The 15,752-nt window shown below is 36.3% G+C and overlaps 1 protein-coding gene across 1 annotated transcript; it reads left to right on the top strand.

Annotated features, from left to right (window-relative positions):
- The first annotated feature begins 14,500 nt into the window (after positions 1–14,500).
- Positions 14,501–15,439, top strand: LOC138916650 (olfactory receptor 5AN1-like). Its single transcript, XM_070229692.1, has one exon. The coding sequence runs from the start codon at positions 14,501–14,503 to the stop codon at positions 15,437–15,439; it is 939 nt and encodes a 312-aa protein (XP_070085793.1).
- The last annotated feature ends 313 nt before the right edge of the window (positions 15,440–15,752 follow it).

A 15,752-nucleotide genomic window follows, 5' to 3' on the forward strand; every position in this document is an offset into this window, starting at 1 on the left:
TGGTAGCTTCCAAGAGACCTCAGAAATTAAGGCTGGTGTGATGTGTCTTGGGAGGCAGCGTCGGAAGCCCATAGATCTGAAAGTCCCAGGGATTACAAGGCCTTAAGTTTTACCAGGGTGCAGCAGAGCCAGCTAATGTCGGGGGGTACCATGGAAAGCCAGAGCACAACCAGGAGAATTTCAGGAAAATTTGAAAAGAGATATTTTTCAGGCAAGAGTTTATGGACTAATTTACTTACGTATTACATTAGTGTTTATACAGCATTTTATACTTCATATAGTTACATTGCATAGGTGTGATTTGGCTCAATTACCATGAAAAGTTAGCAGATGAGAAATTGTCCCCATTTTACAGGTAGAACCTTTAGGCATATTGACGTCTGCTATATTCTTCCCAGCATAGCAACAATCCATCTTGAGTTTCACAAAGCATGATTTGTGGAACACAGATGGGTTATTACTGACCAGAGACATGACTACCATTGCTTGCCAGTGGTATGCAGATTCTATACAGTTTTTTATCAGGGGGAACATATGACTCCAAAACAAATAGAAAGTGTTAAATCAAATTAACTCATTGCCACATCCATGCCTTTCTCTCTAAAATTAAAATTGCCTGAAGTAGATCAAACCGTGATTGGGACCTTCCTAAAGCATTGCTGTATCCCTAGTAATGGCAGGGTAGATGTTTCCATCTTAAAAAAAAATACAAAAAACAAGAAAAAAAAGTTTTCAGGAATCATCTTAAGTAGATATTTTTAATAAAGGATTAGTAATGCAGCATAATATGTTGGAAAGAACTCCAATTCAGAACACATAAATTAAATCTACTGTTAATAGAAGGCATTCTCTGTACTTCACACTCTTATAAGAGCTTTGTAATCATTATATAATTCGATTCACTGTATGAAAATCTATCTGTGAAACAACTACTACTGTCGACACCACTTTAAAGGTGATAACAAAGAGATTTAAAGAGTTTAATTTGCTCAAGTTCACACAAACAGCATTTGGAAACCTGGAATTCTACCCATACTGGCTAATACCAATGCCCATGGTATTAACTACAATGATACGTGGCTGTGCCATAAATTAGTTTTATTGGATTCTTATTGCTTCAATTTCCTCACTTATGCACATGGAATCATGCCATGTTGACCTCATAGGATTGCTGTGATAATTGATTCAGGTCAGGTGGTTGAGGACATGTATGTATCTAAAATAGAAGTGGTTTGTAAACAGGGAAGGGTCCACATATCTAATTTATTGCTATCGTGCCATATTAGCCCCCAGGTGTGTCATATTGGGCAAATCTCTTAGCTTCACTGGCTTTGGGTAGTCACCTGGAAGTTGATGTTATTGGACTAGATGATCTCTAGGTCCATTGCTGTTCAAATGACTCCAAGTTTTATAAAAGAAAAGCTGTAATTACGAGATCATGATTTTTTGAGGAATCTACATACTTTTTTCCATAGTGGCTGCACCAGTTTGCACTCTCACCAGCAATGTTTGAGAGTTTCCTTTTCTCCAAATCCTCTCCAACACTTGCTATTTCCCGTCTTGTTAAATATAGCCATTCTGACAGGTATGAGGTGATATCTTGTTGTAGTTTTGATTTGTATTTCCCTGATAATTAGTGATGTTGAATATCTTTTCATGTGCCTGTTGGCTATCTGTATAACTTATTTGCAGAAATGTCTGTTCAGATTTTTTGCCCATTTTTTAATTGGGTTGTTGGATTTTTTGTTGTTGAGATGCATGAGTTCTTTATATATTTTGGATATTAACCCCTTATCAGATATATGGTTTGCAAACATATTCTCCCAATTATTAGGTTGTCTTTTCATCTTGTTGATGATTTCTTCTGCTGTGCAGAAGCTTTTTAGTTTGATGTAGTCCCATCTGTTTGTTGTTTCCCTTGCCTGGTAAGACATGGTACTTGAAAATATGCTGCTAAGAACAATGTCAAAGAGTGTATTGCCTATCTTTTATTCTAGAAGTTTAATGGTTCCAGATCTTACATTCAAATCTTTAATCCATTTAGAGTTAATTTTTGTGTATGGTGTAAGATAGTGGTCTATTTTCATTCTTTTGCATGTGGCTGTCCAGTTTTCCAAGCACCACTTATTGAAGAGACTTTCCTTTCTCCATTGTATGTTTTTGGTCCCCTTGTGAAAAATTAGCTGCTCATAGGGGCCAGCCCGTAGACGTGTGGGTTTATTTCTGAGTTCTCGATTCTGTTGCATTGATGTGTGTGTCTGTTTTTGTGCCAGTACCATGCTGTTTTGGTTACTATAGCTTTGTAGCATATTTTGAAAACAGAGAGTGTGATACTTCCAGGTTTTTTCCTTTTTCTCAGGATTCCTCTGGCTGTTTGGAGTCTTTTTTGTTCCATATAAATTTCAGGATTCTTTGTTCTTTTTCTGTTTAAAATGTCTTTGGAACTTTGATAGGAATTGCATTGATCTGTATACTGCTTTAGGAAGTATAGACATTTTAACTACATTAATTCTTCCAATCCAAGAGCATGGAATATCTTTCCATTTCTTTGTGTCCTATTTCTTTCAACAATATTTTATAGTTTTCAGTCTACAAGTCTTTCACCTCTTTGGTTAAGTTTATTCCTAGGTATTTTATTCTTTTTGTTGCACTTGTAAATGGGATTGCATTCTTAATTTCTCTTTATGCTACTTGGTTGTTAATGTATAGAAACCCAACTGATTTTTGTATGTTGATTTTGTATTCTGCAACTTTAGTGTATTCATTTATTGTTTCTAAAGTTTTTGTGCAATTATTTAGGGTTTTCTATATATAAAATAATGTCATGTGAAAATAGTGACAGTTTCACTTCTTTCTTTCCAATTTGCATCCATTTTATTTCTGTTTCTTGCCTGATTGCACTGGCTAGAACTTCCACTGCTATGTTAAATGAAAGTGGCAAAAGTGGGCATCCTTCTCTGGTTCCTGTTCTTAGAGGAATAGTTTTCAGTTTTTCTGCATTGAGAATTATATTAGCTGAGAGATTTTCATATATGGCCTTTATGATGTTGAGATACTTTCCTTCTATGCCCATTTTATTTAGAATTTTTATCATAAATAGATACTGTATCTTGTCAAATCCTTTCTCTGTATCTATTGAGATAGTCATATGGTTTTTATTCTTCCTTTTGTCTATATGGTGTATCACATTGATTGATTTGTGGAGGTTGAACCATCCCTGGAATAAATCCCACTTGGTCTTTTTGATGAATTGTATTCAATTTGCTGGCATTTTATTGAATATTTTTGCATCAATATTCATCAGTGACACTGGCCTGTAATTTTGCTTTTCTGTGTTGTCCTTGTCTTGTTTTGTTATCAGGATAATATTGGCTTCCAGAATGAGTTAGGAAGCTTTCATTCCTCTTGACTTTTTTGGAAGAGTTTGAGAAGACTAGGTATTAAATCTTCATTGAGTGTTTGGTCAAATTCACTAGGGAAGCCATATAGTCTTGGACTTTTGTTTTTGGGGAGGTTTTTGATTACTGTTTTGATCTCCTTACTGGTGATTAGTCTATTCAAATTTCTATTTTTTCTTGATTACATTTTGGAAGGTTGTATGATTCTGAGAATTTGCCCATTTCTTCTAGATTATCCAATTTATTGGCATATAGCTTTTCATAGTATTCTCTTATAATCTTTTGTATTTCTGAGGTGTCCATTGCAATTTCTCCTCTTTCGCTTCTGATTTTTTTTTATTTGAGCCTTCTGTCTTTTTTATCTTGTTGAGTCTTTCTAAAGTTTTGTCCATTTTATTTATCTTTTCAAAGAAACAGCTCTTGGTTACATCAGTTTTTTCTATTGTTTTTGTTGTCTCTATTTGATTTGTTTCTGCTCTGATTTTTATTCTTTCCTTTCTTCTGCTGATTTGGGGCTTGGTTCATTCTTCTTTTTGCAGTTCCTTTAAGTATACTGTTAGATTGTTTATTTGAGATTCTTCTTGTTTGTTGAGGTAGGCCTGTATTGTTGTAAACTTCCCTGTTAGAACCACTTTTGCTGTATCCCATGAATTTTGGCATGTCCTATTTTCATTTTCATTTCTCTCCAGGTATTTTTTGATCTCTCCTTTGATTTCTTCATTGACCTAATCATTGTTCAGTAACCTTTTGTTTAATCTCCACATATTTGTGGCTCTTCCGATTTGCATTCTGTAGTTGATTTCTAGTTTCATACAATTGTGGCCAGAGAAGATGCTTTGTGTTACTTCGGTCTTCTTAAATTTATTGAGACTTGTTTTGTGGCTTAATATGTGATCTACCCAGGAGAATGTTTCATGTGCATTTGAGAAGAATGTGTATTCTGCAGCTTTTGTTTGGAATGTTCTATATATATCTACTAAGTCCATCTGGTCTAACATGTCATTTAAGGCTAATGTTTCCTTATTGATCTTCTGTTTGGATGATATACCCATTGGTGGAGTGTTAAGTGGAGTGTTACAGTCCCTTGCTATTATTATGTTATTGCCTATTTCTCCTTTTATGTCTGTTAATAATGGCTTTATATATTTAGGTGTTTCGATGTTGGGTGAATAGATAATTAGAAGTGTTATATCATCTTATTGGATTGTTCCTTTTGTGATTATGCAGTGCCCTTCTTTGCCTCTTGTTAACAGTTTTGTTTTACAGTCCATTTTTTCTGATACAAATATTTCTACCACAGCCTTCTTTTCATTGTCATTGCATGGAGATTCTTTTTCCATCCTTTCACTTTCAGCTTGTGAGTGTCTTTAGGTCTGAAGTGTGTCTCTTGTGTGTAGCATATATATAGATCTTCTTTTTCTTGTTCAGTTGGCCACCTTATGCCTTTTTATTAGAACATTTAGCTTATGAATATTTAATGTATCTATTGATAAGAGTGTACTTATTGCCATTTTCTAACTTTTGTTCTGAATGTTTTAATTGTTTTTCTCTGTTCCTTTCTTCTTCTCTTGAATCTTCCCCTGTGGTTCAATGTCTTTCTTGAGCATTATGTTTCAGTTCCTTTCTCTCTTTTTTGTGTATTTATTATAGGTTTCTGGTTTGTGATTATGATGAGGTTCACATACAGTCACCTATGTATATAGCAATCTATATTAAGTTGATGAACCCTTTAGTTTGACCTCTTGCTGAAAATGCTACTCTTTTCTTCCTCTCTTCCCATATTTTATGTTTTTGACATCCTAATCTCTTTTCTTTTTGCATGTGTATCTGGTACCCTCATCATGGAAATAGATAACTGTAGTACTTTTGTCTTATGTCCTTTTTATTGATCTGCTATCTCTATTGTATATTTGCCATTGCAAGTGATTTGACTCCTGTAAAACTTCTGCTGAGAAGTAAGCCAATAGTCTTATGTGGTTTCCTTTGTATGTAACTTGTTGTCTTTCTCTTGCAGCTTTTAGGACTGTCTCTTTATCTTTAATTCTTAACATTTTAATTATAATGTGTCTTGGTGTGGACCTCTTTCAGTTTACCTTGTTTGGTGTTCTCTGTGCTTCCTGTACCTGGATGTCTATTTCTTTCCTTAGGTCAGGAAAGTTTTCAGCTATAATTTTTTCAAATAGATTCTCTCCCACTTTTTCTTTCTCTTCTCCTTCTGGGACAAATATAATATGGATATTAGTGTGCTTGATGTTGTCCCAGAGGTCCCTTAGACTGTCCTAGTTCTTTTTAATTCTTTTTTTCTTTTATGTTCAGCTCGAGTGATTTTCTCTACTCTTTCACCCAGCTCATTGATCTATTCTTATGTATCACCTACTCTGCTATTGAGTCCCTCTAATGAATTTTTCATTTCCAGTATTGTATTCTTCACATCTGATTGATTATTTTTTATATTTTCCAATTCTTTGTTGAAGTTCTCACTGAGTTCATCCCTTCTTCTCCCAAGATCAGTGAGCACCCTTATGACTATTAGTTTGTACTCTTTGTCAGGTAGATTGTTTATGTCTGTTTCATTTAGCTCTTTTTCTGGGTTTTGTCCTTTTCCCTTATTTGGAACATATTCCTCTGTCTCCTCATTTTGCTTCTTTCTCTGTGCTTATATCTGTGTATTAGGTAGGTCACCTACATCTCCCAATCTTAGACAGGCAGCTTTATTTAAGAGATGCCTTGAGGTCCATCAGTCTTTTTCCCTCTTGTGACTAGTTCCAAATGTTTCAGGAGTGTCCCCTGTGGGGGCTACATGTGTTCTGTTGTGGCAGGGTTGCTCTTGCTGCAGGTGCCTGGGGAGGCTAGGCTGTCCCCCTGGCTGGCTGGTTGTAAGGTTCAGTTTCATGTTGCTGCTATGGTCACCTTAGTCAGTTTATCAAGTGTGGGGAGCCCCAGAACAGTTGATTGAAAGGTCTCATATCATGTCCCTATTGCACTTTTTCTGTTAAGTGAGTAGTTCCCCTTGTGTGGCTGGTTGCTAGACTGAGGGACTGACAACAGCTATAGGCCTATGACTTGCAAGGCTATTGCCAGCTCTCTCAGGATTGCAGCTGAGTTTGGCCAGCCCCAGGCATGGGAGCATCCAATTTATTCAGGCTTTGGAAGATGGGGCCGATCCCCTATGTGGTTGTTTGATAAGCACAAGTCTGCTGCAGCTGACAAAACCCACCACCCACAGGGCCACATACATCATCAACACAGTCTTGCCATGTGCGCATGCCCCCACCCACTTAAGTGGACACAGTTGCATCACTGCAGAGGCTCCACACACTCTGCCAATGCAGACCTGCTCCTCATGCATGCCCTGCCCCACAGAGATAGACCCACTCACCTGGCAGCAGAGGTTCCAAGCACCCCACATCTGTGGACCACAAGTTGTCCAAGGGTTTGCTGTTAGATGGTGCCAGTCCCAAGGGCACGCTGTCTGTCCTGGCTGAACTGGATTAAATCAGTGCTCTAGTGGGGGGGGGGGGGTGGCGCAGACCCCTGTGCTAACAGGCCAGAGGAAGAATTCCAATGGCATTTGGCAGCTTCTGTGTCAGCTTGCCTGTACTAGATCATAATAATGCCCACTGCCAATGTCTCAGTCCCTGTGGATGTCTCACTTCTCAGCGAGATCCACCCAGAGCCTATCAAGTGATTCTCTTTTCACCAAAGGACTGTACACTTTTCTTTCTGGTGATTTTAGATTGCTTTCCAAAATGGGTGAATTTGCACATGGGCTCTTTAAGAGTAGGCTTTTGTTCCCTTTATGTCTGATAGCTTTGGGGGGGTATTCCTTATTGTAGTTAATAGCCAGCAAAGCCAAAAATTATGACACCTATCTCATTTGTGTTGAATCTAAAAGTTGCTATGGCTGTAATCTTCCCCTACTCAGACAGCCCAATCCTCCAGAAATGGCTTCATACCTTAGGATCATTCCCTCCCAGCTGAGAAGTGTCATAGCTTGAAGGTGGCTTTTTTTCTCTCCAGTAAGGAATTTCTACCTCTTCTAGCTCTGCCAGCACTGTCCCTTGTTGCCAGTGTTCTTTTTATTCACTTTTCAGTGATCTCCAAGAGGTAATTGTTCCAAGAGTAGTTGTAAAGTTGTTGTGTCCATGGGAGGGGGGGAGTTTAGAGTCCACCTACACCTCAATCTTGATGCCTTCTTCCCAGTAATGCAGCATAATATGTGGAAAAGAACTCCAATTTAGAACACAAAATTAAACCTATTAATAGAAGGCATACTGTGTACTACACAGTCTCAGTGTTTTATAAGCATTTAACTAATTTGATTCTCTGTATGACAAACTACTCTATCAAGGAGCTACTACTATCAGCCTTATTTTATAGGTGAAAATTCTGAGGCTTGAAGAGCTTAATTTGCTGAAGTTCACACAATCAGCTAGTGGAAAACTGGCATTCAAACCAGATTGGCTGATATCAATGCCCATGGTTGTAACCATGATAAGTTATGATTTTGTAATAAATAAGTTCTACTGTATTCCTTATTGACTTGTTTTCCTCACTTGTGCATAGGAAATCAGCCCTATCTGCCTCACATTGCTGCTGTGATGATTGATTTAGGTCAGCTATTTGAGAAAGTGTACTTAAAATGAAAGTACTCTGTAAACAAGTAAGTGTCTACATATCTAATTTATGGTTATCAGGCTGTATCATCAACCAGATGTGTCATCTTGGGGAAATCTCTTAGCTCCACTGGCTTCAGATCCTCACCAGGAAATTCACGGTATTGGACTAGATGATCTCTAGGTGCTTTCCAACTTCAGTGACTCCAACTGTATTAAAAGAAAAGCTATAATCATGAGATCATAATAGGACCATGGGGAAGTGGGGGATTGAATCAGAAGGGACATGAGAAAGTGGGACATGAAATTATCAGGAAAAGAACTCTATGTCTCAAGAGAGCAAGTGCATGGAGAGTTTTCTCCCTGTAATTGTCTTTTCTCCTTTCACCTCTGTCCTAATAACATATTTAAGAGGACTCCAGATATGCACATCTCTTTGGCTGTGAGTGGACAGCCAATTTCATGGCCAAAATCACACATCTTGGAGTGTAATAGGGTCCAGTTGTAAAATTCCTTTGGAAAAGAAATAAGCAATTTCAACCTTTGGCAAGAAGCTTGTCTTCCTGGAGGATCTGGGTCAAGGTCAGAGAGCAAGATTTATAGAAAACAGTGAATTCTATGCTATCTCAATTGCTGTGTGATTCTTCTAGTAGGAAGAGGAAGTACATGAAGCATGGGTTATGGTCCTCAATCTCATTCATTCTTCAACTCTCCCCTCTTTCTCACTTCCACACCCTGCACTTATATCTCTTCTTCAGGTTTTCTTTCACCTTACCCAAATTCTATGGTATACAGTGAAAAGAATAATTTCTAAACTAAACTGTCAGGCATGGATGTTGAGTACTGGTTCTCAATTTCCTAAGTGTATGATCTCAAACGCTGTTAATTTCTGGTTTTCACCTGTAAATTGGGGATAATAGAATCATCTATAATATAATGAGACAATATGTATAAAGGCTAACACATTGTAGATATTAATAATTGAGCACTGAATCAAAATAATAACTTGCTGAATTTCAGGATTAACTAAGATAAAATATGCTTCTCTGTGTTTCCCAACTTTATACAGTCCACTGCCTTTTTTAAAATTTTTATTTTATTTTTTTTTTTGAGGAAGATTAGCCCTGAGCTAACATCTGCTGCCAATCCGCCTCTTTTTTGCTGAGAAAGACTGGTCCTGAGCTAACATCCGTCCCCATCTTCCTGTACTTTATATGTGGGGCGGCTGCCTCAGCATGGCTTGATGAGCGGTCCCATGTCTGCACCTGGGAACCAAACCAGCAAACCCCAGGCCACCAAAGCGGAATGTGCAAAATTAACTGCTTAATATCTACAATGTGTTAACCTTTATAGATATTGTCTCATTATATTATAGATGATTCTATTCTCCCCAATTTACAGTTTATCAATTGTATTTATATAAGTAGGTTTTTCACCCATAGCCAAGTTTAAATTGTTATATCATATTTTTTCTCATAGTTTCTGGCTTCATGTTATAGTTTAGAAATTTCTTTCCCATCCTAAGATTATATAAATGAATATCTATTAATCCCTCTAATGCTTTTTACTGATAGTGAGCCAGGTTTAAGCGATCACTTCGGGCAGAGATTATCCTTTTTCTATCAGTTTAAAATACTACCTATATCGTATGTTAAATTCTTACCAATGTTAAAATTTACTTGTTAAATTCTATTTCTTCTTTTGACATGTCTATTTTTACAAGAATAAGGAATTGTTAATGTTTATATTATTTTTTAAAGTCTGAATCTCCAAGTCTTTTTAATTATTAATCTTTTTTCAAAATTTCCTTGGTCATTAATATTGATTTACTCTTTCAACTCAAGGAAGATCACTTTGGATATGGAACATAGCCAGTTGTTGTTATCTGCTATGAATCTATTAGTGAGCTATAACACACTGAATGTATCAACAAACATATGAAATATACTTTTGTTGTATTTGGGAATTGAAACAGTTGCTTTGACTCTTTCTCGACATCAATGCTCATCATAGCTTGATGATGGTTATCTGTTGACTCAAGTGTACATGAACTGAAGCAAACTAAACAGAAGATCATTTCTGTGATTTGTATCTTTATGACTTCAGGTGGTTTGATTTGTCTGGATGCTAGGTCTGAATCTACACCTGCCCAGAAGTAATGATGCCTAGCTGTCTACAGAGCTGATGATGTCTCAGGAATTTCCCCAAGTTAACCCATAAATTCTAGCACCCCTGGCATTCCTTTTTACAGGTACAGCTGTCATTCATAGTTATCTGTAAGTAATCAATGATAGTAATAGCCAACATCTATTGAACAATTAATGTGTCCTGGATTGTGTGCTGAGCAGTGTCATGAATTTCCTCATAAAACCCTCCCATTAACCTTACAGTTAAGGGGCTCTTGTCCTCACTTTGTTATGAGTAAATCATTTCTAGTGTGTTAAAACCACCAGGGTAAGTTCAGAGCATGAGAGAGTATCAAAACTAAAATTATTTTTTTCCATTTGTATTGATATACGGTTGATATACAACATTGTATAAGTTCAAGGTGTACAACATAATTTACTATATATATATATATAATAAAATGATCACCACAGTAAGATTAATCTTCATCACCTCACATAATTACAGTATTCTTCCTTGTGATGAGAACTTTGAGATCTAGTCTCTTAGCAACTTTTAAATATATGATACAGTATTGTTAACTATACTCATCATGCTGTACATTATATTCACAGATCTTATTTACCTTATAACTGGAAATGTTTTACTTTCTGACCACCTTCACCCAATTCCCCTACCTTCCACTCCTTGCCTCTGGCAACCACAAATCTGATCTTTGTTTCTATGAGTTTGTTTCGTTTTAGATTCCACATACAGTGAGACCATAATGTGCTTGCCTTTCTCTGTCTGATTGATCTTACTTAGCATAATATCCTGATGGTCTATCCATATTGTCACAAATTCCAGGATATCCTTCTTTTTTATGCCTGAACAATATTCCTTTATGATACATCCTATTATTTATGTTATTTATACATGTGTTATTTATATTTATAAATATATAATTTGACTTTTTATCCATTTATCTGTTGGTGGTTGCTTAGATTGTTTCAATACTCTGGCTATAATAAATAATCCTGCAATGAACATTGGGATACAGGTTTGTTTTAGGGGCAGTGATACCATTTCCTTTGTATATATATATATATCTCCAAGATATGGAATTGCTGGATCATATGGTAGGTCTATTTTTAATTTTTTGAAAAAGCTCTATACTGTTTTCCATAGTCACTATACCAATTTAAATTCTCATAGCAGTGCACGTTTCCCTTTTCTCCACATTCTGGCCAGGAGTTGTTGTCTCCTTTTTGATTATAGCCATTCTAACAGTTGTGAGTTGGTATCTTACTGCGATTTTGATTTGAAATTCCCTGATGATTATGATGTTGAGCACATATTTATGTACCTGTTGGCATTTTATATGTCTTCTTTGGAAAAATATCTATTCTGGTCCTATGAAAAATTTGAATTGGATTATTTATTTTCTTGCTACGGAGTTGTATGTGTTCCTATATATTTTAGATATTAACTCCTTATCAGAGATGTGATGTGCTAATATTTTCTGCTATTCTGTTGGTTACCTTTTCATTTTGCTTATCATTTTCTTTGCTGTGCAGAAGCCTGTTAGTTTGATATAATCCATCTTATGTATTTATTTATTTAATTATTTAATTTCACTTGTGCTTTAGGTGTGATATCCAAAACATCATTTCCAATCCATGTTCAGAAGTTTTTTCCCTATGTTTTCCTCAAGGAGTCTTATGATTACAGGTCTTAAACTTAAGTCTTCATTCATTTTGAGTTTTTTTTTGTGAGTGATGTAAGATCAGGGTCTAGTTTCATTCTTTTGCATGTGAATATCCAATTTTCCCATCATCATTTATTGAAGAAACTGTTTTTTTCCATTGAGTATTTTAGGCTCTCTTGTCAAATGTTAGTTGACCATATATACACAGTTTTATTTCTGGGGTCTTGATCCTGTTCCATTGGTCTTTGTGTCTGTTTCTATGCCAGTGGCATACTGTTTTTATTTCTATGGCTTTGTAGCATAGTTTGAAACATTTGCCAGCTTTATTCTTCTTTCTCAAGATTGCTTTGTCTATACGAAGTCTTTTGTGGTTCTACAGGGATTTTAGGATTGTTTGTTCTATTTCTGTGAAAAATGCCATTGGAATTTTGATAGAGATTGCATTGAGTCTATTGGCAGATTTGTGTAGCATAGACTTTTTAATAATATTAATTCTTCCAATCCATGTACATGGGATACCTTTCAATTTACTTGTACCTTTTTCAATTTCTTTGGTCAGTGACTTATAGTATTCAGTGAAGAGATCTTTCACCTTCCTGTTTAATTTTTTTCTACACATCTTATTGTTTTTGATGCTATTGTAAATGGGATTGGTTCTTTATGTCTTTTTCAGACAATTTGTGTTAGTATATAGAATGCTTATTTTGTATCCCAGGACTTTAGTGAATTATTTGATTAGATCTAACAGTTTTTAGTGAAGATTTTAGGATTTTCTATACGTAAAATCATGTCATCTGCAAATAGACACAATTTCAATCTTTTATTTCCATTTATGAGGCTTTATTATTATTATTTTGACTTTATTGTGTTGGCTAGGGCTTATTGTCGTGTTTTAGGAATAAAGAGAATGGCCATCTTTGTCTTCTTCCTGGTCTTAGAAAAAAATCTTACAACCATTTACCATTGAGTATGATCTTAGATGTCACTTTGTTAAATATGGCCTTTATTAAGTTCGATTTAGTTCCTTTTATACCTAATTTATTGAGAATTTTTATCAGGAATGTATGTTGAATTTTGTCAAATGCTTTTTGTGCATCTATGGAGAATTATATGATTTTTATATTTCATTTTATTAACGTGACTATCACTTTTGTTAATTTTTGTATACTAAACCATCTGTGCATCCTCAGAATGAATCCTACTTGATAGTGGAGTATGATCCTTTTAGTATGCTGCTGAATTCTGTTTGTTAGGATTTTTTTTTGAAAATTTAGAATCTGTATTCAACAGGTCAGGGACATTGACCTGCAGTTTTCTTTTCTTCTAATGTCCTTATCTGGCTTTGGTATCAGTGCTGGCAGGGGGAGGGACCATGGAGTCAGAGTGTAGCTGTTCCTCTAACTTTCTAACAGGATTCTTCTCATTCTCTGTGGCCCATGGGGATATTTCAGCCTCATCCCCGTGTTCTAGGATTTTCAAAATGATGTGTTGTTACGAGTCGTTGCTAGTTTTTTCTGGCAAGAGTGACAAAGTGCATGACCTATTTTGCCATCTTGATGACGTCATTCAGAATAAAAACTCTAAAGTCTGAACCCTTAACCACAGTACTATGCTGTTTCCTAAGATGCAAAATATCCTACAATTGATACAGTAGTTGGGGCTAATATTTGTACCAGCCTCCCTTAGGAATAGTTCATATGAAGACTTCCCTAAGAAGACTTACTTCATAACTTTATTGGGCATACATGCTATCCCCCAAGAAAATATCAGGATTATAAATTATGATATAATTTTCCAGGCCATGTTGAAGGTGTTGTATTAAATATATTTGTAAAAAGTTTGAGAAGTTATTATAAACAGGGTAATTTTTCTTATGTGTAAAAGAAGAAAATTTTAAAAATCTACCTGGATGAGATCTTGGAGAGAAGAGCTATTTCAAGTTTATTCTGGAATGATGCCAGTTTTACCTCACTATTATTAAGCAGCAGTTATGTATTGAATTTTCAAAATTCCTATAAAATCTTACAGTTTTACAATGATCTCTCTCATATAATTATAGAGTTTCTATTGCTTTTTAGAAAATTTTTAAAATATTTAATATTTCATCTCCACATACCCATGTACTTCTTCCTCCATAATGTGTCGTTCATTGATATCTGCTACGTGACCTCCACAGCCCCCAAGATACTCTCCAACTTCTTCCAGGAGTAGCAAACTATCACCCTTGTGGGTTGTGCTGTTCAATACTTCACCCTTCCAAACGTGGGACTGAGTGAGTCTTGTCTCATGACAGCCATGGTTTATGATTGATATGCTGCCATTTGTAACCCACTTCTCTATTCATCCATCATGTCACCCACTCTGTGTGTTCAGATGGTTCTGGGGTCCTATATTAAATATTTAATTTAATAAATATTTAATATTTTTAAAATATGTCTTTTAATTTTTCTGAGACCTCATCAGGTAATTGGGAACCTGAAACACTGAGAAGGTCCTATTTGGCACTTAGATGGAAACTGTAGTCTTTCTTCTAGGACGGTAAAGCGTTTTCCATTTTTCAGTGCTCAGTGAAGGGAAGAAAATGGCAGATGTGAGAATTATAATGTTGTCATTTCACGTGAGTCAGTAATGCATTCTTTTGACTCTTTTCTCATTTTAGGAGCACCAAGCCAATGACTCAAGGAGGAAATATTACAGCTATCACCCATTTCCTCCTCTTGGGATTCTCAGATTTCCCCGGAATCAGAGCAGTGCTCTTCGTTGTATTCCTGTTGGTGTACATTATGACTCTGATTTGGAACCTGTGTCTCATCATCTTAATAAGGATGGATTTCCATCTCCACACACCCATGTACTTCTTCCTCCATAATCTGTCCTTCATTGATATCTGCTACGTGACCTCCACAGTCCCCAAGATGCTCTCCAACTTTTTCCAGGAGCAGCAAACCATCACCCTTGTGGGTTGTGCTGTTCAATACTTCATCTTTTCAACCATGGGACCGAGTGAGTCTTGTCTCATGACAGCCATGGCTTATGATCGATATGCTGCCATTTGTAACCCACTTCTCTATTCATCCATCATGTCACCCACTCTGTGTGTTCAAATGGTGCTTGGGTCCTATATGGCAGGATTCTCTGGTTCTATATCCCAATTGTGTGCCATGCTTCAGCTCCAATTCTGTGGGCCTAATGTCATCAACCACTTCTTCTGTGACATGCCCCAACTGTTAGTCCTGTCCTGCACTGACACTTTCTTTGTACAACTCATGACTGCGGTATTAATAGTGATCTTTGGGATAATAAATGTCTCAATTATCATGATATCTTATGGCTGTATTGTCATCTCCATTATGAAGATCACTTCAGCTAAAGGCAGGTCCAAGGCTTTCAGCACCTGTGCTTCTCACCTGACAGCAGTGACCCTCTTCTATTCCTCAAGTATCTTTGTCTACTTGAGTTCCAGCTCTGGCGGTTCCTCCAGCTTTGACAGATTTGCATCAGTCTTCTACACTGTGGTGATTCCCATGTTGAATCCCTTGATTTATAGTCTGAGGAACAAAGAAATCAAAGACGCCTTGAAGAGGTTGCAAAAGAAGGGAAAGTATTGCTGAGGTCACAGATTATGAGATTTTTGACATATTTATCCTATCAGAATCACCTTAACCCAGAATAATATGCACAAGAATGCACTATAACAAAATTCATACTGCCTTTGGAAAAAGAAGACTTAATTTGACACAAATAATATGCCAAAATGGACCAATAGGTGACTCAATGCCATGCAAACACAATATCTTTAAGTCCTAGAGGTTCATGAACATCAGCTTACATGAGGAGTAGATTGATCATTTATTTATATATCAATCTTTCCATCATTTATGAAACATCAGGTTTAAAAACTTGTTGCTTCCTTTAGTTTCTGAG

This window comes from Equus caballus, chromosome 12 (assembly GCF_041296265.1).
Source record: "Equus caballus isolate H_3958 breed thoroughbred chromosome 12, TB-T2T, whole genome shotgun sequence".
NCBI classification, from domain to species: Eukaryota; Metazoa; Chordata; class Mammalia; order Perissodactyla; family Equidae; genus Equus; species Equus caballus.